Raw genomic sequence first — 16,959 nt, forward strand, 5'->3', positions numbered from 1 at the left:
CCCACCCACTTGCTTAACAACTTGCCCGATAGCATGCTAGAACATTCCTCTAGCTATGTTTATCCGTGGCTTTTATTTACACAAGGCCTCAGCCAAATAGATCCAGAACTACAGCTTATTACATGGGTCCAATATTCAACTAACATCCAACTAACGTAACAATCCCCCCCCCCCCCCCCCCCCCTAAAGCATTTCTTGTCCTCAATGTGTAAGAGACTGGCAACGTACACTGGCAACGTTTGGAAACTGTCGGAGGAGGTTTGGAAGGTACTCCCAAGTGTTGTTGTCCTCATGGAGAGATGACCATTTGACTAGGACCTAGATGAAGGGGCCTCCATTTCTGCGGATTACTCTTCTTTCTAGAATGGCTGACGACACGACATCCTCCTTTTCTTCTCTAGCCATGGGAGGCAGTGAGGTACTAAATCTCTGTGTACCCATGGCCTTCTTTAGGAGGGAAACGTGGAATATTGGGTGCATCTATGTTCCCTCCGGTAGTTGTAACCTGTAGGCCACTGTCCCTATTTTCTCTACTATGGGAAATGGCCCATAGTACTTAGGGCTTAGCTTGTTGATTGGTTGATGGGACAAGGCCTTGAGATGCTGTTGGCCAAGCTTTATGTAGACTTCCTCTCCCACTAAGAATACCCGTTCGCTCGTTTTCCTGTCGGCCATCTGCTTCATTCAATTTTATGCCTTGGCCAATTCCACTTTCACTAATCTCATAGCCTCCTGTCTTTGTTGCATGTAAGTTTCCACAACTGCCACAGTAGAGTGCTCGGCTAGGGCTGGTAGGAGCCTTGGTTTATAGCCATAGAGGGCCTCAAATGGTGTCGTCTAGATGGAGTTGTGGAAAGTTGAGTTGTACCACCATTGGGCAACTGCCAACCATTTGTGCCATCCCTTAGGTTGTAGGAAACTGGAACACCTTAAGTATAGTCCAAGGACTGATTCACCCTTTCTATTTGGCCATTAGTTTCAGGGTGATAGGCTGTAGACATTAACAGCTTTGTGCCTAGCAATCTCATCAGCTCCTTCCAAAATAAGCTAGTAAATATTCGGTCCCTGTTTGAAAATATGGACTGTGGTATGCCATGCAGCTTCACCACACTATCCATGAATATCCTTGCTACTTCTTGTGATGTGAACAAGTGAGATAAACTAACAAAGTGGCTGAATTTAGAGAACCTGTCCACCATTACCATAATGCAGTCCTTCCCTTTTGATTGCGGAAGGCCCTCTACAAAATCCATAGTGACATTAGTCCATGCTTGGTTCGGTAATGGTAAGGGTTGTAGAAGGCTCGGATGAGCCATTGTCTCATGCTTACACCTTCTGCACACATCACACTTCATCACATAGTCCCAAACATATTTCTTTAGCTGAGGCCAAAAGAATACCTGTTGTACCTGCTTATAGGTGTTTTGAATGCCAGAATGCCCTCCAATGGGAGACTCATGAAGTGCATGTAGGATTTTGCCCTTCAACTCTTCACTGTCCCCAATGATCAGTCTTCCTTTATACTAGATTACTCCATTGTTTAGTGAGTAATTTGGTCTGCTATTGGCATCCACACTCAGTTGTTCCAATAACCCCTTGGCCCATTCTCCTTGTTGATAGCTGTTGGTCACTTCTTGTAGCCAATCTGGTACTACTGCTGAAATGGCTTCACAAACTCCCTCTTCTTGGTAGCAAGATAAAGCATCTGCTGCTATATTTTTTTTCCTTTTCTAAATTGGATTACATAATCCAATCCCATAAGCTTGGCCATGCCCTTTTTCTGTAGTTGGGTGTGCAACCTTTGCTATAGTAAGAATTTGATACTTTCATGGTCAGTTTTTATAATGAATTTTCCCCCTTCCAAATAGTGTCGCCATTTTTCTACTGCCATGAAGACTGCCATTAGTTCCTTCTCATAAATGCTAAGGCCTTGGTGTCTAGGGGCCAGGGATTGGCTTAAGAAGGCCAGTGGCCTACCATCCTGGGAAACAACTACCCATATTCCATGGTTGCTAGCATTAGTCTCTAGCACAAATGGCCTGTTGAAATCGGGTAGACCTAGCACTGGAACTTCACTTAGGGCTCTTTTCAACTTCTCAAAACCTTCCCCCGCTTGAGGGTTCCATTTAAAACTGTCCTTTTTCAGCATCTCAGTTAGTGGTCTTCTTATTGTTCTATAGTTTCTTACAAACCTCTGGTAGTACCCCGTAAGTCCTAGGAACCCTCTCAAGGCCCTGATGTTGGGCGGTTTTGGCCATGCCACTACTACCTCAATCTTCTTGGGATCTGTCCCTACTCCACCCCCTGAGATGATATGCCCCAAGTATTCCACTCGTTTTTGTGCGAAAGCACACTTTGATCTCTTGATATGCAATTTATTGAACCTCAAGATCTCGAATGTAGCCTTAAGGTGGTCTAAGTGTTGGTCAAAAGAGGGGTTATAAACCAAGATGTCATAAAAAAAAAACCAACACAAACTTTCTAAGGTAAGGCTCAAAGATTTGGTTCATGAGGGCTTGGAATGTGGCTGGTGCATTGGTTAGACCGCAGGGCATGACAGTGAATTCAAAGTGGCCATGGTGCGTTTTGAAGGTTGTCTTGGAAATGTCGTTAGGATCCATCCTAATTTGATGGTATCCCGACCTTATGTCCAACTTAGAGAAAATAGAGGCACGTTTAAGTTCATCCAAAAGGTCCTCAATGATAGGAATAGGGAACTTATCTTTAATAGTAATGGCATTGAGTTGTCTATAATCGATACAGAATCGCCATGTATCATCTTTTTTCTTAACCAATAGGATAGGGGAAGCAAATGGACTATGGTCTGGTCAGATTATAGATTGGGTTAACATATCCTTGACAAGCTTCTCGATTTCAAATTTGAGTTTTGGGGGGTATTAGTAGGACCCTAATGTTCACTGGTTCGGCATTAGGTACAAGGGGTATGGTGTGGTCCAAGGATCTTTGAGGGGGAAGGGTTTTAGGCTCTACAAACAAATCTTGGTATTCAATTAAAAGTATATCAAGGAGAGTCAATTCGTGTACCTACGAATTAGCTGTGAGTGAGGAGTCTTCCTATTGAGATGCTCCTTCCGCCTCCAATTCCAACTGTCCAGTAGCCTCAATTGAGAATAGTTGGGCTACTTGTGATATCTTCTTCTTGAACAGCTTTTGCAACTTTTTTTCCCTTAATCATCTTACATGCTCCCACTTCCATATTTCCTTGTAATACTACCCTCCTCCCATCCTTTTCTAGGGTAACCTCCATTTTGTTAAAATCAAAGCTGGTTGGACTTACTTCCCTCATCTAATCAACCCCAAGAACAATGTGGCATCCCCCTAACTTCAGCAACCTTAGGTCAGCCTGGTAGTCCTCCCCTTGCATTTCCCAACAAAATCCTAGGCACACGGATTTGCTGATGACCCTGCTTCCATTGGCCACAGTTACAGACAATGGGTGAGTGCAAGTTAACGGCCACTTCATCTTTTTAGCTGTGCCCTCGTCTATGAAACTGTGGGTACTCCCACTGTCAATTAAGACCATGAGGGTGTTGTCTTAGACCTTACCCTCCACTTTTATGATCTTGTTGCTGGCCATTGCTTTTATAGCCTGTAAGGAAATGGCCCATCCTCCCTCTTCTTCCTCCATAGTGATTTCTTCCTCTTCTTTCCCTTCTGCTCCCTCCAATAGGAGTAGTTGTTTCTTACTACTGGCCATTCCTTTTATAGCCTGTAAGGAAATGGCCCCTTCTCCCTCTTCTTCCTTTTCTTCCTCCACAGTGATTTCTTCCTCTTCTTTCCCTTCTGCTCCCTCCAATAAGAGTAGTCATTTCTTACATTGGTGCCCTGATGTATATCTGTCCCCACACCTAAAGCACAAACCCGCAATCCTCCTCTGCTCTACGATCTTATCTCTTGGGGGCAAGCTTGAGTACTAGGGTGCATTGGTCAAATACTTCACCCCTGTTCCTCCCCTAAATTTTCCTTACTCTGCATCCTTCCTCCATACGGCATCATCCCTGGATTCATTCCCCTGCTCGACCCCCTCTGCTTCTTCATCAAAGCCTCAACAGTCAGTTCTTGTAATAGTGCATCTTATGATGCCTCCTGTACCGATCTTGGCCTCATCATCTTTACCATGGACTTGAGATTATCGCTCAATCCATTAATGAAACTCAACACAAAATACTCCTCCGTTAAGTAGGGGTTTCTGTGGAGCATAAGCGACTTTAGCTCTTCAAATTTGAATTGTTACTCATGAACCATACCCATTTGCTTCAATTTATTGAATTCTTCTACAATATCTACCATCCTTCGTTTGCCAAACCTTTCACAAAGTCCCCTGGCGAATTCATCCCAATTGTGGCCTTCTCTCACCCCAGACCAACCTTGAAACCATATATCTCCTACATCATTTAGATATGCTGAGTCCAGGTTAATTTTCTGGTCCTCGACCACCTAATGGATATTGAATAACTTCTCACATCTCCGAATCCACCATCTTGGCTTAGTCTCATCAAACACCGACAACTCTAACTTGGGCACTGGAAAATTAGAGTGACCCAAATTCACCACCATCCCTGGTCTCCTCTCCACTACTCCTTCGCCCATCCCCACCTGATCACCCCCCCCCCTAATTTAGACGATCCTACCACCCTATGACTCATGCCCATACCTAGTAGTATTGGACCCAATTGTTCACAAGGGGGAAAGTCCGGGGATATTCTAACCTGCACCTGGTTCGAGAACATCAGCCATCTGATCTCGAACCATGTTGCTATGCTCCCACATCTCTTCTCTGATTTGGTTGCGCATATCTCCCTACAACCAATCAGCCACAACTTCCAACTTCTTGTCCACCGCTCCGATCGCGTCCTCCATACTTCCCACCCGTTGTTGCACCTCATTCACTATAGTAGTTACTTGTTGTAACTGCATCTCCATTTGTTTCATGCGGGTACCGTCAGCCATAGTATCTCAACCTCTAAAAACGTCGGCCAAGAAAGTGCTCTGATACCAATTTGTCAGATTCTTGATCTGATAAGTGAGTTCTCAATCGCTTGAGAATGGCAAGAGAAGAGAGAATCAAAAAGAAAGAGAGAACGAGAATTGAGAGGGAAAAGAATTTGAGAAGGAAACTAATTTCTAGATTTCATTCAACATGTGGGGGTAGGTGGAGATCAAATGTTTTTATATTGATCTATAGCCTAAATGGGCACCAAAACGGTTATCCCACCCACTTGCTTTACAACTTGCCCGATAGCATTGTAGAACATTTCTCTAGCTATGCTTATCCGTGGCTTTTATTTACACAAGGCCTCAGCCTACTAACATCCAACTAACGTAATGGTTTGCTCCAATATTCAACTAACATCCAACTGACGTAACACTGTCTACATTTTGTTCAGTATTTTATGGACTACATGGTTGGAAAGGAATAGAATGGCGTATTAATGGTTTGCTCCCAGCCTCAGTATCTATTCAAGCTTGCCAGTACACGCCTCTTCTATTGGGTACAAGCTTGGGAGTTGGGCCCCCTCATTTCCATATTCCCTCTCACTACTTTTTATGAGTGTGGATTTGTTACATTTTTGGAAGTAACTGTTGGCCTGATCCAGTTTCAAATGGCAGATCTGAGATTCGGCTTCAGAAGGGTTTTGGTTTTGGTTTTGGCTTCTAATTCTCCAGCATTGGTTGTGGTTGTGAGATTCAAATTGTGGTCTTGTTTGGAATACTTTTTGGTAGTGCTTCATGGGCTTTGTTGTCAGGGTTGTTTGTTGGCTATAATGTTCCTAATTTTATTTGCATTAATAAAATTCTATCTTCTCTCAAAAGAGGTTTTTAGTAGAGCTTCTGAAACTTTTTTTTGGGCATAAAATTAAAACGGCAATAAGTTTTTGTGTAAAGAGTAGATATCTAAGAGGATGAAAACATCTATAGCCAAAAATGAGAGAATGCTAGGCTTTACCATATCATTCAGAATCAGAACTAGAAACAAATTTCCTTGTTAGGAGAAAATGGGTTTCTTACAGATGAAAGCTATAAGAAACAGCATCACGTATGCTGATAATATAGAGCATAAGCAACAGTGCATGTCTCTCGCATCTAGCAGGCACTATGTTGTCAAACTTCATAACAATACTGACATTGCAACAAAAACTGCATCACAAGTCTTCTCAACCAGGGAAAATTCAAATACATTTCAGAACTTCTTCAAAAGGCACAAATCCTTCCAGGTATGTCCAATGATGATATAGTTTGAGATCTATAGGTTCAGTTTAATCTTCTCTAAGCCATGAACTACCAGAGTTATGGGATTGAGGCATAAAAATTTTCACAAATTTAGGTGTATGCAGTGAAATGCTCATTATACAGCAAAAGATTCAGTGCCAAACATCCAAACCCCCCACTCATTTTGGACAGATGTCGTATTCTAAAACAATTTAAACAGAATCCAGGAAAAATTAGAGAGTTTATCATGATCTACTAGACAGCATGCTTTCATTCTTGACAGATAATAGAACATTCTACTAACCCCAGAAATCAGGAGAAAATACTGTTGGTAAGGATTTCACCCTAGCAAAGCCAATAAAGTTAGTATTGTGAGGCTTTTTATCCAGTCAGATGAGAGTTTACTACTACTGAAGTCACAATAACCCAAAAAAAAAAAGATGGTCATATTTAGCAAAATATGAAATTTTATACAACTGGACAGCCAAAACATTCATTAATTTACAAAACTTCAATTCCAGTTGACATCACTACTAACAAGATATCACTGTTTACAACTGAGTGACCTACAAGCATGGTGGTGTGGGTTTCTAATTGTAGTAGTTACAAGTATCAGGAGACTACAAATCAACTAATAGATTAGGAGAATAGCTAGTAAATTGACATGTATACCTTAGCCTCATAAGATTTTCTCACAAGGGAATGACTCTTTGGCAACCAAAAGAAAAGGAAGAAGACAATAACATTATAAATCACAAAAGAAATGCAATTTCAAATGGTTGACAATGCCATGATTGTCAGAACTGTAAACATGGAACTGCATCTCCTTTTTCATTGGAAAATAATTGGGTGCAGATCGTTCAACCATAGATGATCACATTGCAAAGCTGCACCTTCTAGTAACAAAAAGAAAATGATGCAATTGCTTAACACCACACCCAAAGTCTTAAAAGGTAGAAACAGAAATATCACACATTCTAACTACTAAATAATTGATGGATGGGACAATAAAAGTTGTGTCACTAGCCTCATATGGATAATCCATCTTGCTGATGATATTGTAGGCTTGCCATGGAGGCACCATGATCTGCAGAAAATGAAAGGATAATATAAAGATGAAAGCTTGTTACAGAACAAGGAAGAAAAAGAAATTAAACATAAACCATTAAAGAGTTCCAAAAAAAAAACACAGGAGAAAAAGAAGTAAAAATTATGTAGTAACAAAATGCTGGTTTTTTAAAATTTATGGAAGATTTTCGCTATTAAAGGAAAAGAAACCTTTTCTTTTGGTACATTAAATTTACAGGTCTAGGCAATGCCAATATCCCTCTTCTCCAACCCCACCCACCCCCCACCATACACTCAAACAAAAAAACAAACAAAAAAGAGCAATTACATTGTAATATGGCATTGGACGTACTCTAATTATTTATGCCTTTATCTGCACATCAAGTTTTAACACTTCTGCAGTTCTCCTTTCTAGGAAAGAAAACTACCATGAAGCTGATGTCATGTATCTATCATCAGTTCTCTATTTATCCCTGCACACAAATTGAGACATGAATCCTACTATCCTCACTTTTTGTGGGTAATAGAAAAATGAATTAGATTTCACAAATCCCCATTCTTATTTACATCTCCCGATCTGATCAAGCAAGAGCAAGAAATTTGGCATCTCTTATACACAATCTTTCAAGTGTGGCAATCCTTGCACTCTTATTGCTCTACTATGAACTTAGAATACTTACACCATTGTTGATATTGATCAATAAAAAGGTATCACCAAAGATGAGCCCAGCCCATACATTGTTGCAATTCATTACATTATTGACATAAACTTAACTATTGGTTTATTTATGGCTGTACTCATTTGACATTGACATAAATCACAACCTTTAATTGACCTTCTCATCAAGCATAAAAACTCTGAATGTAAGTGTGAATCCATTCCAAGCATGTGTTTTTATATGCCTGATCCTTGGATATATAAATTTTTTTGTCAAACAGTCACATCTAGTCTCCAGTGGTCAAGACTCCAAAGACACGTTAAAATATAAGTCAGAGATGCCACATGGCATGTCCCACAATACTGACCTTGTTGAGATTGGATTTATATGTAGGTTACAAGTTAAGAATGCTTACTTTGTTTCTGTATATTTCTTCATAAGCAATGAATGTTGATCCATGATTTTGAGATTGCAAAGAATAATAAAGTATTGAATAACAACGTACTTAACAGTAATTTATTGACAATTGAATCTAAAATTTGTGCCAAAGATAGCACCTTAAAATCAGAATCCCAGTATAACCCTAGCTCAGTTGTTCTGAGTTCCCACTCAATATCCCTCTTCAAGCAATATATTCATTCTTTACCAATGCTGTGGTTAAGCTACCTCCATGTTTATTAGTGATTTCAACAAAGTTTCTTTGGAGTTTTAATCAATCTTATTCAGAAAAACATAATTCTCTTTTATCTCTCCATAACTTGTGTTGCATTTAAGCATATAAAAAAAGTACTATACTCCAAAGAAATGTTTCTTTAAAAATGTAACAATCTGTGATATACTGTAAATACCTGAAGTTTTAGGGAGTATTATAAAATACATATGTACACACACACACACAAAAGAATACATGTAGAGATAAATGCATAATATTGTCAAGCCCTCAGATTGTGGGCTGGACAATTGAAGAAATTCGAGCAGAATTCCGAGAAGAAGAGATGAATTTAGGAAGAAACAGATAGAATGAGGAAGGATGGAGAGGGAGAGAATGAGATAAAGTTAAGAGAGAGATATTGAAAGTGTAAAAATTGTTATTAGTCTCGATGCCCTTCCCTCTCACTGCCGCAGGTCTCTTATAGAGCCTATAGCAGCACTTATAACAGTATAACAGTAAACTAACACACACCACAGCAAAGAGTAGGCTGTTGTGCAGTTAGTTAATCCCCTAACTACATAACCCCCACCCCCCACCCCCCCCAAGCTAATTAACCACTAACGGTTAATACAAGTAGTTCTACCGATACATTTACTGGTTTACCCCTAGGGTCATGACAATCCCCTCCCTTTCAAACAATTCTTGACCCCAAAAATTCAGAACAGTTGTGCCTTCTTCATCACCCAATTCCCACCGGTGCTTCTTCTTGAATTTCATCCTCTACTCCTTCCATGTGCAGTAACTGCTTTTGGCATCAGTGGCCAGGGCTGAATTTGTCTCCACACCTATAGCATAATCCTAACTTCCTTCTCTGCTCCCATAGCAGTTGATTTGGCTGCATCATGGCTTGGGTAAACTTTAGAGTTCCCATTTATTTGGTTCCCTCCCAAAGGTTGATAGAACATAGGCTAAGTTACTGTTGCAATTGTGTTCTTACCGAAAATTGCTTCCAATGCAAGCTCCTGTAACTTTGCCATCTCAGCAGCCTGCTTCACTGTCACCGGCTGCATCATCTTGACCATCGGCCTCAGCTCCTCCTTAAGACTGCTCATGAAGCTGGACACAAAATAATGATCCGTTAGTGTTGGCTATGAACTCCACATCAAGGATCTTAACTCCTCAAATCGTCTTTGATAATCAGCCACTTCTCAATTTATTAAATTCTTCAATCACATCCGTCATGGAATTTTCCCCAAAATGTTCGCACAGGTCTTCAACAAACTCAACCCAACTAAACCCAATTAACCTCAACTTCCCTTGTTTGAAGCCATCCTTGATACCATGAATCAGCCGTGTCATTAAGATAAGCTGATGCCAAAATTGATTTTCTGCCCTTCTGCTACATTGTAAAGCTGAAAAATCTCTCATATCTACGAATCCACCACCTCGGTTTCACTCCATCGAAAACTGGTATTTCTAGTCTTGGTGCTAGAGTGTAAGTCGAGGATTGAGAATTGCTTTTTACCTAAATAGCTGGGCCCAAATTCGGACGCTCCTTAGTCCACTGCCCTTCTGAAACTCTAGGGGAATTACCATCACTGGCCAGAATTGGATCATGAATAGATCTTGGTGGGGATTCCGATCCAAAAACTCGAGGGAGAATTCCATCACATGGAAAGCCTGGATCGGAAATGGTTCTTGGTGGGAAATACGATGGCAAACGAATTTGAGGCAATATCATTAACAGCATGTTGAACATGCTATCTATTCTCTGCCCAAATTGATCCATCATCTCCCATTCTCTCCTATTCTCTTCTCCAATTCTCTCTGCATACCCTCTCGAGCTACAGCAAGATCCCCTCGCACGCTCTCCCTTAAGGCCGAAATGTCCTCCCTGTGGCGGTTCAAGGCCTCTTGAATCCATATCGTCCCAATTTCTAGTGCTTCCATCCTTGACTCAAGCTATTTCATTCTTGTGCCTTCTACCATCTTATTTCTTTCAAGAATCCTCTACTTCAAGGACCAACAGTGACTTTCTGATCTTCTTACAAGGACTGACGGTGAACTACAATCTCCTACGTCCACCTATATCTTGAATCCCACCATGCAATAACCCAAGAACAGAGGTTCAATAACCACCTAGCTTCAACCGAGATCATTTCTTGAACATGCACAGTGCACCTCCTTCACATTCATCTTCTTGAACCTGCTCCTGTTTTGCCTTCGAGATTTGAACCCAATTTCAACGTCATGAATCCTACTCCAATTACGACTGCCCTAGATCCGCCAACACTGCCTTGGCTTGTGTTCAGTTCACGCCTGTGGAAATTCCGTTCCAATTGCAATCACCTGGGTCTGCCAGCACTGCTTCGGAATGGATCCCCTCCATGCCTGTCTCTTCTGACTAGGTTCACATTCAATTCGGACCCAAGCTCGTTGGAATTTACCTGGGAGTTATGCACAATTGACACCCACGAACGCTCGATTGACCCACCGGCCACCATCTATTCCTTCACGTCAAGCATTTCTCTAGTACGCACCAATTACCCGAACCGATTAACCCACTTACCACCATCTATTCCTTTGTCATCGGTTTCCTGCTCCGGTCATGCACCTCTAGTCTGACCATGCCTACACTGTCGTCTCGCCTAACAGACCCATTTCACCAGCTGCCAAGAACGCTAGCTCTGATACCACTTGTCAAGCCCTTGGATTGTGGGTTGGACAATTGAAGGAATTCGAGCAGAATTCCGAGAATAAGAGATGAATTTAGGAAGAAACAAATAGAATGAGGAAGGATGGAGAAAGAAAGAATGAGAGAAAGTTAAAAGAGAGATATTGAAAATGTAAAACTTGTTATTAGCCTTGATGCCCTTCCCTCTCACTGCTGCAGGTCTCTTATAGAGCCTATAGCAACACTTCTAACAGTATAACAGCAAGCTAACAGTAAACTAACACACGCCACAACAAAGAGTAGGTTGTTGTGCAGTTAGCTAATCCCCTAACTACTTAACCCCCCCAGCTAATTAACCACTAACGGTTGATACAAGTAGTTCTACCGATACATTTATTGGTTTACCCCTGGGGTTGTGACAAATATGATATTAGAATATATATATATATATATATATTCCAATATATGTATGAGTAGATCTTATCAAACAAGATGAGGACTCCTTGATCAGGTGCAAGCTGGACTTGCAAGATAAATATGAAAGTGATAATGATAATAGATATAATTGGTTAGGTTAGGATAAATACCCAAAATAAATAAACAAATAAGAACATGTAATTAAGCAAAAACCAATTAGAAAATGGAGTATTCAAAACCAATCCTTAGCTAAACTAGATATGCATGATACTAGAGATAAATAGTCTAAAAACAATTTAAATAAATTAGAATCAGCTAGGATATGGATTGATATTGGACTAACCTAAATGAATCAGAAGTAGAAAAACACTTGTATGTATATAGATAACTGAGGGTGAGAGGAAAAACACACAGCAAACACAAAAGGGCAAGAAATAGGGTAGCAGCAACCTGCAAGGGAGAACAAATCGTCGAATTTCAGCTTTTGAGTAAGCATCCTACATTTTTATTTTTAATCTTCTTCTTGCAATTCCTCTTTGTTGAATGGTTGGACGAATAAAACAGATTCTTGATTTGCATTGTACCAAGAAAGTCACCTAAACCAATTACCTTTAAGATCAAACTTTTTGCAAACTTAAAAATTGCATCCTGATTGCTTCGCTTTTCCACACTTGCATGAGATTAAGTTTACAGTGTTGAATGGTTGGACGAATAAAACAGATTCTTGATTTGCATTGTACCAAGAAAGTCACCTAAACCAATTACCTTTAAGATCAAACTTTTTGCAAACTTAAAAATTGCATCCTGATTGCTTCGCTTTTCCACACTTGCATGAGATTAAGTTTACAGTGTTGAACCCCACTGTGAAGTGATTCAGGCTTTGAAGATTAAAATCCCACGTCAATTGCTGCATTACTTTAAGCGACCCAGAGAAAAACTATGAAATAATTTTAAGAAATTAAGGCTTCAATTTGGTAGAGTACTTAGGTGGGTCCCATCATAGATGATTGCACTTTGAGTCTTTGAATTAAAATTTTGTCAGCTAACCAACTTCACCGAAATATAAATAAATTTTAAACTAGTGCAATCGCGTATTTCCCATATGATTTAGGCATTAAATTAATATAATGATGTCTACAAAAAAAAAAGAATAAAATACAGGAATTAAGAATTCAATGGAGATTGAGAAAATAGGATGTGACGTCAAAAGATCTAATTTGATTTATTGGTTGTATCATTGCAAATTTTAGTTTCTTCACATACACTTGAGACACATTTGATGTAACCAGTTATTTGGCCTCGGTCACTGTGAGTTGGCAATATATGATTGTGACAAATGATTTTTATTTCCTTATCAAATATCATGCATGCAAACAAATTCTCTTTATTGAAATTGCAATGCTTATGGGAACAAAAATTTATTTCTTAAAATCTTTTATTCCCATGTAAAATTGTTTTTCTTTATTGCTGCTCCTACTTGTTCAACAGTTTAATTGTTATGACTATGAATGTGATTGCAAAGTATATTGCATTTCTTACTATGAATCAATTTGTTAATTATTGATCAATGATTGGTTATGACTGTAATGGTTAGTACAGTTGATTGGCACACCAATTTTTTGGTATATGTTAAATGTTTTGGGAGAACCTTTGCTAGAATACTGCAAGTTAACAGCAATAAACATTAGCCCTGGTGCATCTTGATGATCCAAGTTAGCAGGGGTAATGCTAACTGTAAGTTTCAGCCAGCATGTGTATTTATTTTGGCATGGATGTGGCCAACGATTGTTACACGGATTTGTTTTGCTTAGTGTACTACTCCCATGAAATAGAAAATATTGAATTATCAACTAAATTGAAAAAGAAAATAGTTTATTTGGAAAAGAAAGAATTTCCTTGAAAAAGAATTTATTTGCCTTATTATGAAAAAAAAAAATTCTTGCATTTATTTCTTGAGAAAATTATTTTCTTGAATAAAAGCTCATGCATATTGCTTACCCTGATTCCAACGATATATATTGTTCTGTGCACTGGGTTTCTAGATTCTTTTAAATTTTTAGGTAGCAGTTTAGCTGTGGAACTGACAAATCAATTAGCTTGAAGGAAGAAGGCAACTCAGTTATCTCAATTAGTTTAGCTATTCATTTTGGCATGTCCCACTTTGTTCTTGTGGGCTTTAGTTTGATCTTAGAAGATTTTATGGATTCTTAGTAGTTTGCTCCAAGATTGTTGCAGGTTGGATTTGTTCAGACAATTATTCAGTTTATTTATGGATTTGATTGTGTTTCAATTTGAATAAAAGTTCTTGTTATTGCTATGATACGATGTATACAAAGACTTACCTAATTCTAATGGGCTTACGGTTTGTTTAGGGTTAGGTGCCGGTCATGGGCCCCCAATGTGTTGTGACACACTTTTGAAGTATCCATGCTAGACACTGTTACACATTTGATAAATATGGGAAGCATGTCCAATTTGGCTAATTATATATTTGGAATTATACACAAAATATATATATATATGGAATCAATAAAGAGGTTTTTTTTTATTGAACTATATATGCATTAAAAACTATATACTCATCCATAAAAACCATCCTATTTTAATAAATAAAAAATCAAATTAAAATCCATTAATAATAAAAAGAAAAGTTGCAACCACATATCCCTAGAGATAAAGCAATTATTGTATGAGTCAGAAATATGTGTACCTAATCAACAAGAATGGGACGAATCAGCTAATCACAGGACATACAACCTAATATGATTAAATACAATTGGGTGGCCACATGTTCCCTTGTACCCATAGAATAGTTTCTGCTAGTGGTGAGAGAGAGAAATCCAATAGGCACATATATGCACCCAACACATATACTCAGTTAATATACCATAGTACATAGTCAAATATAAAGAATAAGAAGAATTGAAGTCCATTGCCAACCTTCCCTATGGAAACCAAAAGCATGGTCCTGGCAGTGGGGATGCCTCCTAACATTACATTTGGTGAGCAAGAATTCCCTGGAATTAGCAGAAGGCTACTTCTACTGCTAAACATGATGCATATGATAGGCTAGCAGTCACTATTACCTTAACAAATTTTCCTCGCATTTATTATTTAAATATAAAGATGCATAAGGAAATGAGCAAAGAGAATAGACACAAAGTACCTATTGTAGAAGCCCGGGCATTTCAAGTACTCTATGCATCTAAATATGTTAAAATAATGGCAAGAGCAACATAAAAGGAAACAAACAGAGAAAATTTTATGATCAAGTTTCAAGTTGACATGAGATGCGGTAGCCCAACTGCATTCTAGTTCAGATAGTTGATGCACACAAGTTCTTTAGTATACCTGTTCCGAGGACAAACTGATCACATTTGAATACACACATAATGAAGCAACAAAAGAATAAAACAGATATCAATTCATGGAGGGACTCACATCATCTGCTGATATCCTTATTTGTAATTTATCTTTGCATTCAGGACACCGCATCACTCCCTGGAACATCAATAATGTAAAGTCAAACTTAACACCAAAAGATTATCAAAATTTGCTACAAATTAGGTTAAAACAGAAGTAAATATATATGAAATTACAAAAAAAATAAATACAAAGTCAAGCACTAACATTTATATGCCAAGACTACAGCTTCAAGTTGTATACCATATATAAGTCACAACATGCTTGAAGTGCAATCTAAGCTAGAAAGCAAGGATTAGAAGATTAGGGGATGGACACCCTTCAGCCGTACAATATATTGTCCTCTACTTATTTCAGATTATGGTATTCTATTTATTTATAAGAAAAGGTTTATATATTAAGAAGGTATTAAGTGATACAAACCATGTAGGGGAAAAAAGATGGATCCAAAAAAACCTACTGATTCAAAGGTGGTTTAACATCCCAGAACTCCAATGCAAGAGAAAGTTTCAGTCACATTCAAAATGAAGCCATTGATCACTTTGTCCTGACAGGGTTGGAAATTTAATTTTATCTGCTTCAAAAATAGCTCTTACCGATCCATCACAACTTGGGCAGTCTTTTGATGGCAGCGCTAAATGAAGATCCATGCTGGAGGGAAGGTGCACTAATTCAGCTCTATTCTCAGCAATGGCATCTGCAACACTTTTAGCTGTTGCCTTCTCTCCACTGGGGGATCATATAAACAAATTAGGATGGAAGCTTAAATCAATATATGAGAGAGAGAGAGAGAGAGAGAGAGATTAAAGAGCTCAGTCAGAAGAAAGAGACTCTCAAAGAGCCCTCCACACCACTTGTGGTTACATATGAAATAAAATGAAACCTTACACTTTTATCTTAAACGAGATATAAGAATAATACACTTAAATCCCCCAATAAGGAAAAGAGATATTTGTTAAACCTAATAACTTGTAACATGATATCCTACTTTTTCACTTTGGTACTAAAACCATGTGGCATGCAAACCTGTTCTATAAAGAAACTGCAGAAAATTGCAACTAACTCCTCAGAAACCTGAGGTTCTAGAAGAAGCCAGAGAATCCACAGAAAAAGGAAGGTTCAGTCCACAGTCAATACGACTAGATATGTAAAATGATATATATTCAGAATCAAGTTGATGGAGCCCGCAATGACAGCTTAAGGAAATCAATAGTCAATAAACACAGAGGTAAAATGTATAAACCAGAATACAACAACAACAACAACATATCCAGCCTTTATGCCACTATGTAGGGTCGGCTACATGAATTCTAAACTTCCATGTATTTCTATCTTTTGTCATATCTTCATTGAGATCCATACACTTCATATCAAACTTTAATGTCTCCCTCAAAGTCTTCTTAGGTCTGCCTCTACCTCTTTTTTTGATTAATTGTTCCATTTCATCAACTTTCCTCACAGGAGCGTCTCTTGGTCTCCTTCTCACATGACCAAACCATCTTAGTCTAGTCTCTCTCATCTTCTCCTCTATTGGCACTACTCCTATCTTATTACGAATAACTTCATTTCTAATTTTATCTTTTCTTGTATAGCCGCACATCCATCTTAACATCCTCATCTCTGCTACACTCGTCTTTTGCTCATGTTGGTATTTGACTGCCCAACATTCTGAGCCATACAACAAAACTGGTCTTATAGCTGTCCTATAGAATTTTCCTTTCAATTTTAATGGGATTTTATCATCACATAACACCCCCGATGCATTTCTCCATTTTAGCCAACCTGCCTTAATTCTATGTGTAACATCCTCGTGAATTTCTCCATCTTTTTGAATC

General features: G+C 38.8%; 1 protein-coding gene across 2 annotated transcripts in view; it reads right to left on the reverse strand.

The window, feature by feature from the left end:
- The window catches only part of LOC127811986 (uncharacterized), a 44,245-nt gene that overhangs the window by 17,542 nt on the left and 9,744 nt on the right, over positions 1 to 16,959 (reverse strand). For both annotated transcript variants that reach the window (XM_052352217.1, XM_052352216.1), the window contains exons 4-6: positions 15,721 to 15,853; positions 15,143 to 15,202; positions 7,259 to 7,318 (exon numbers count right to left, since the gene is read on the reverse strand). In XM_052352217.1, coding sequence (XP_052208177.1) covers positions 7,259 to 7,318; positions 15,143 to 15,202; positions 15,721 to 15,853 — 253 coding nt within the window. The remainder of the gene's footprint in view (positions 1 to 7,258; positions 7,319 to 15,142; positions 15,203 to 15,720; positions 15,854 to 16,959) is intronic.

This window comes from Diospyros lotus, chromosome 10 (genome assembly GCF_014633365.1).
Source record: "Diospyros lotus cultivar Yz01 chromosome 10, ASM1463336v1, whole genome shotgun sequence".
Taxonomy (NCBI): domain Eukaryota; kingdom Viridiplantae; phylum Streptophyta; class Magnoliopsida; order Ericales; family Ebenaceae; genus Diospyros; species Diospyros lotus.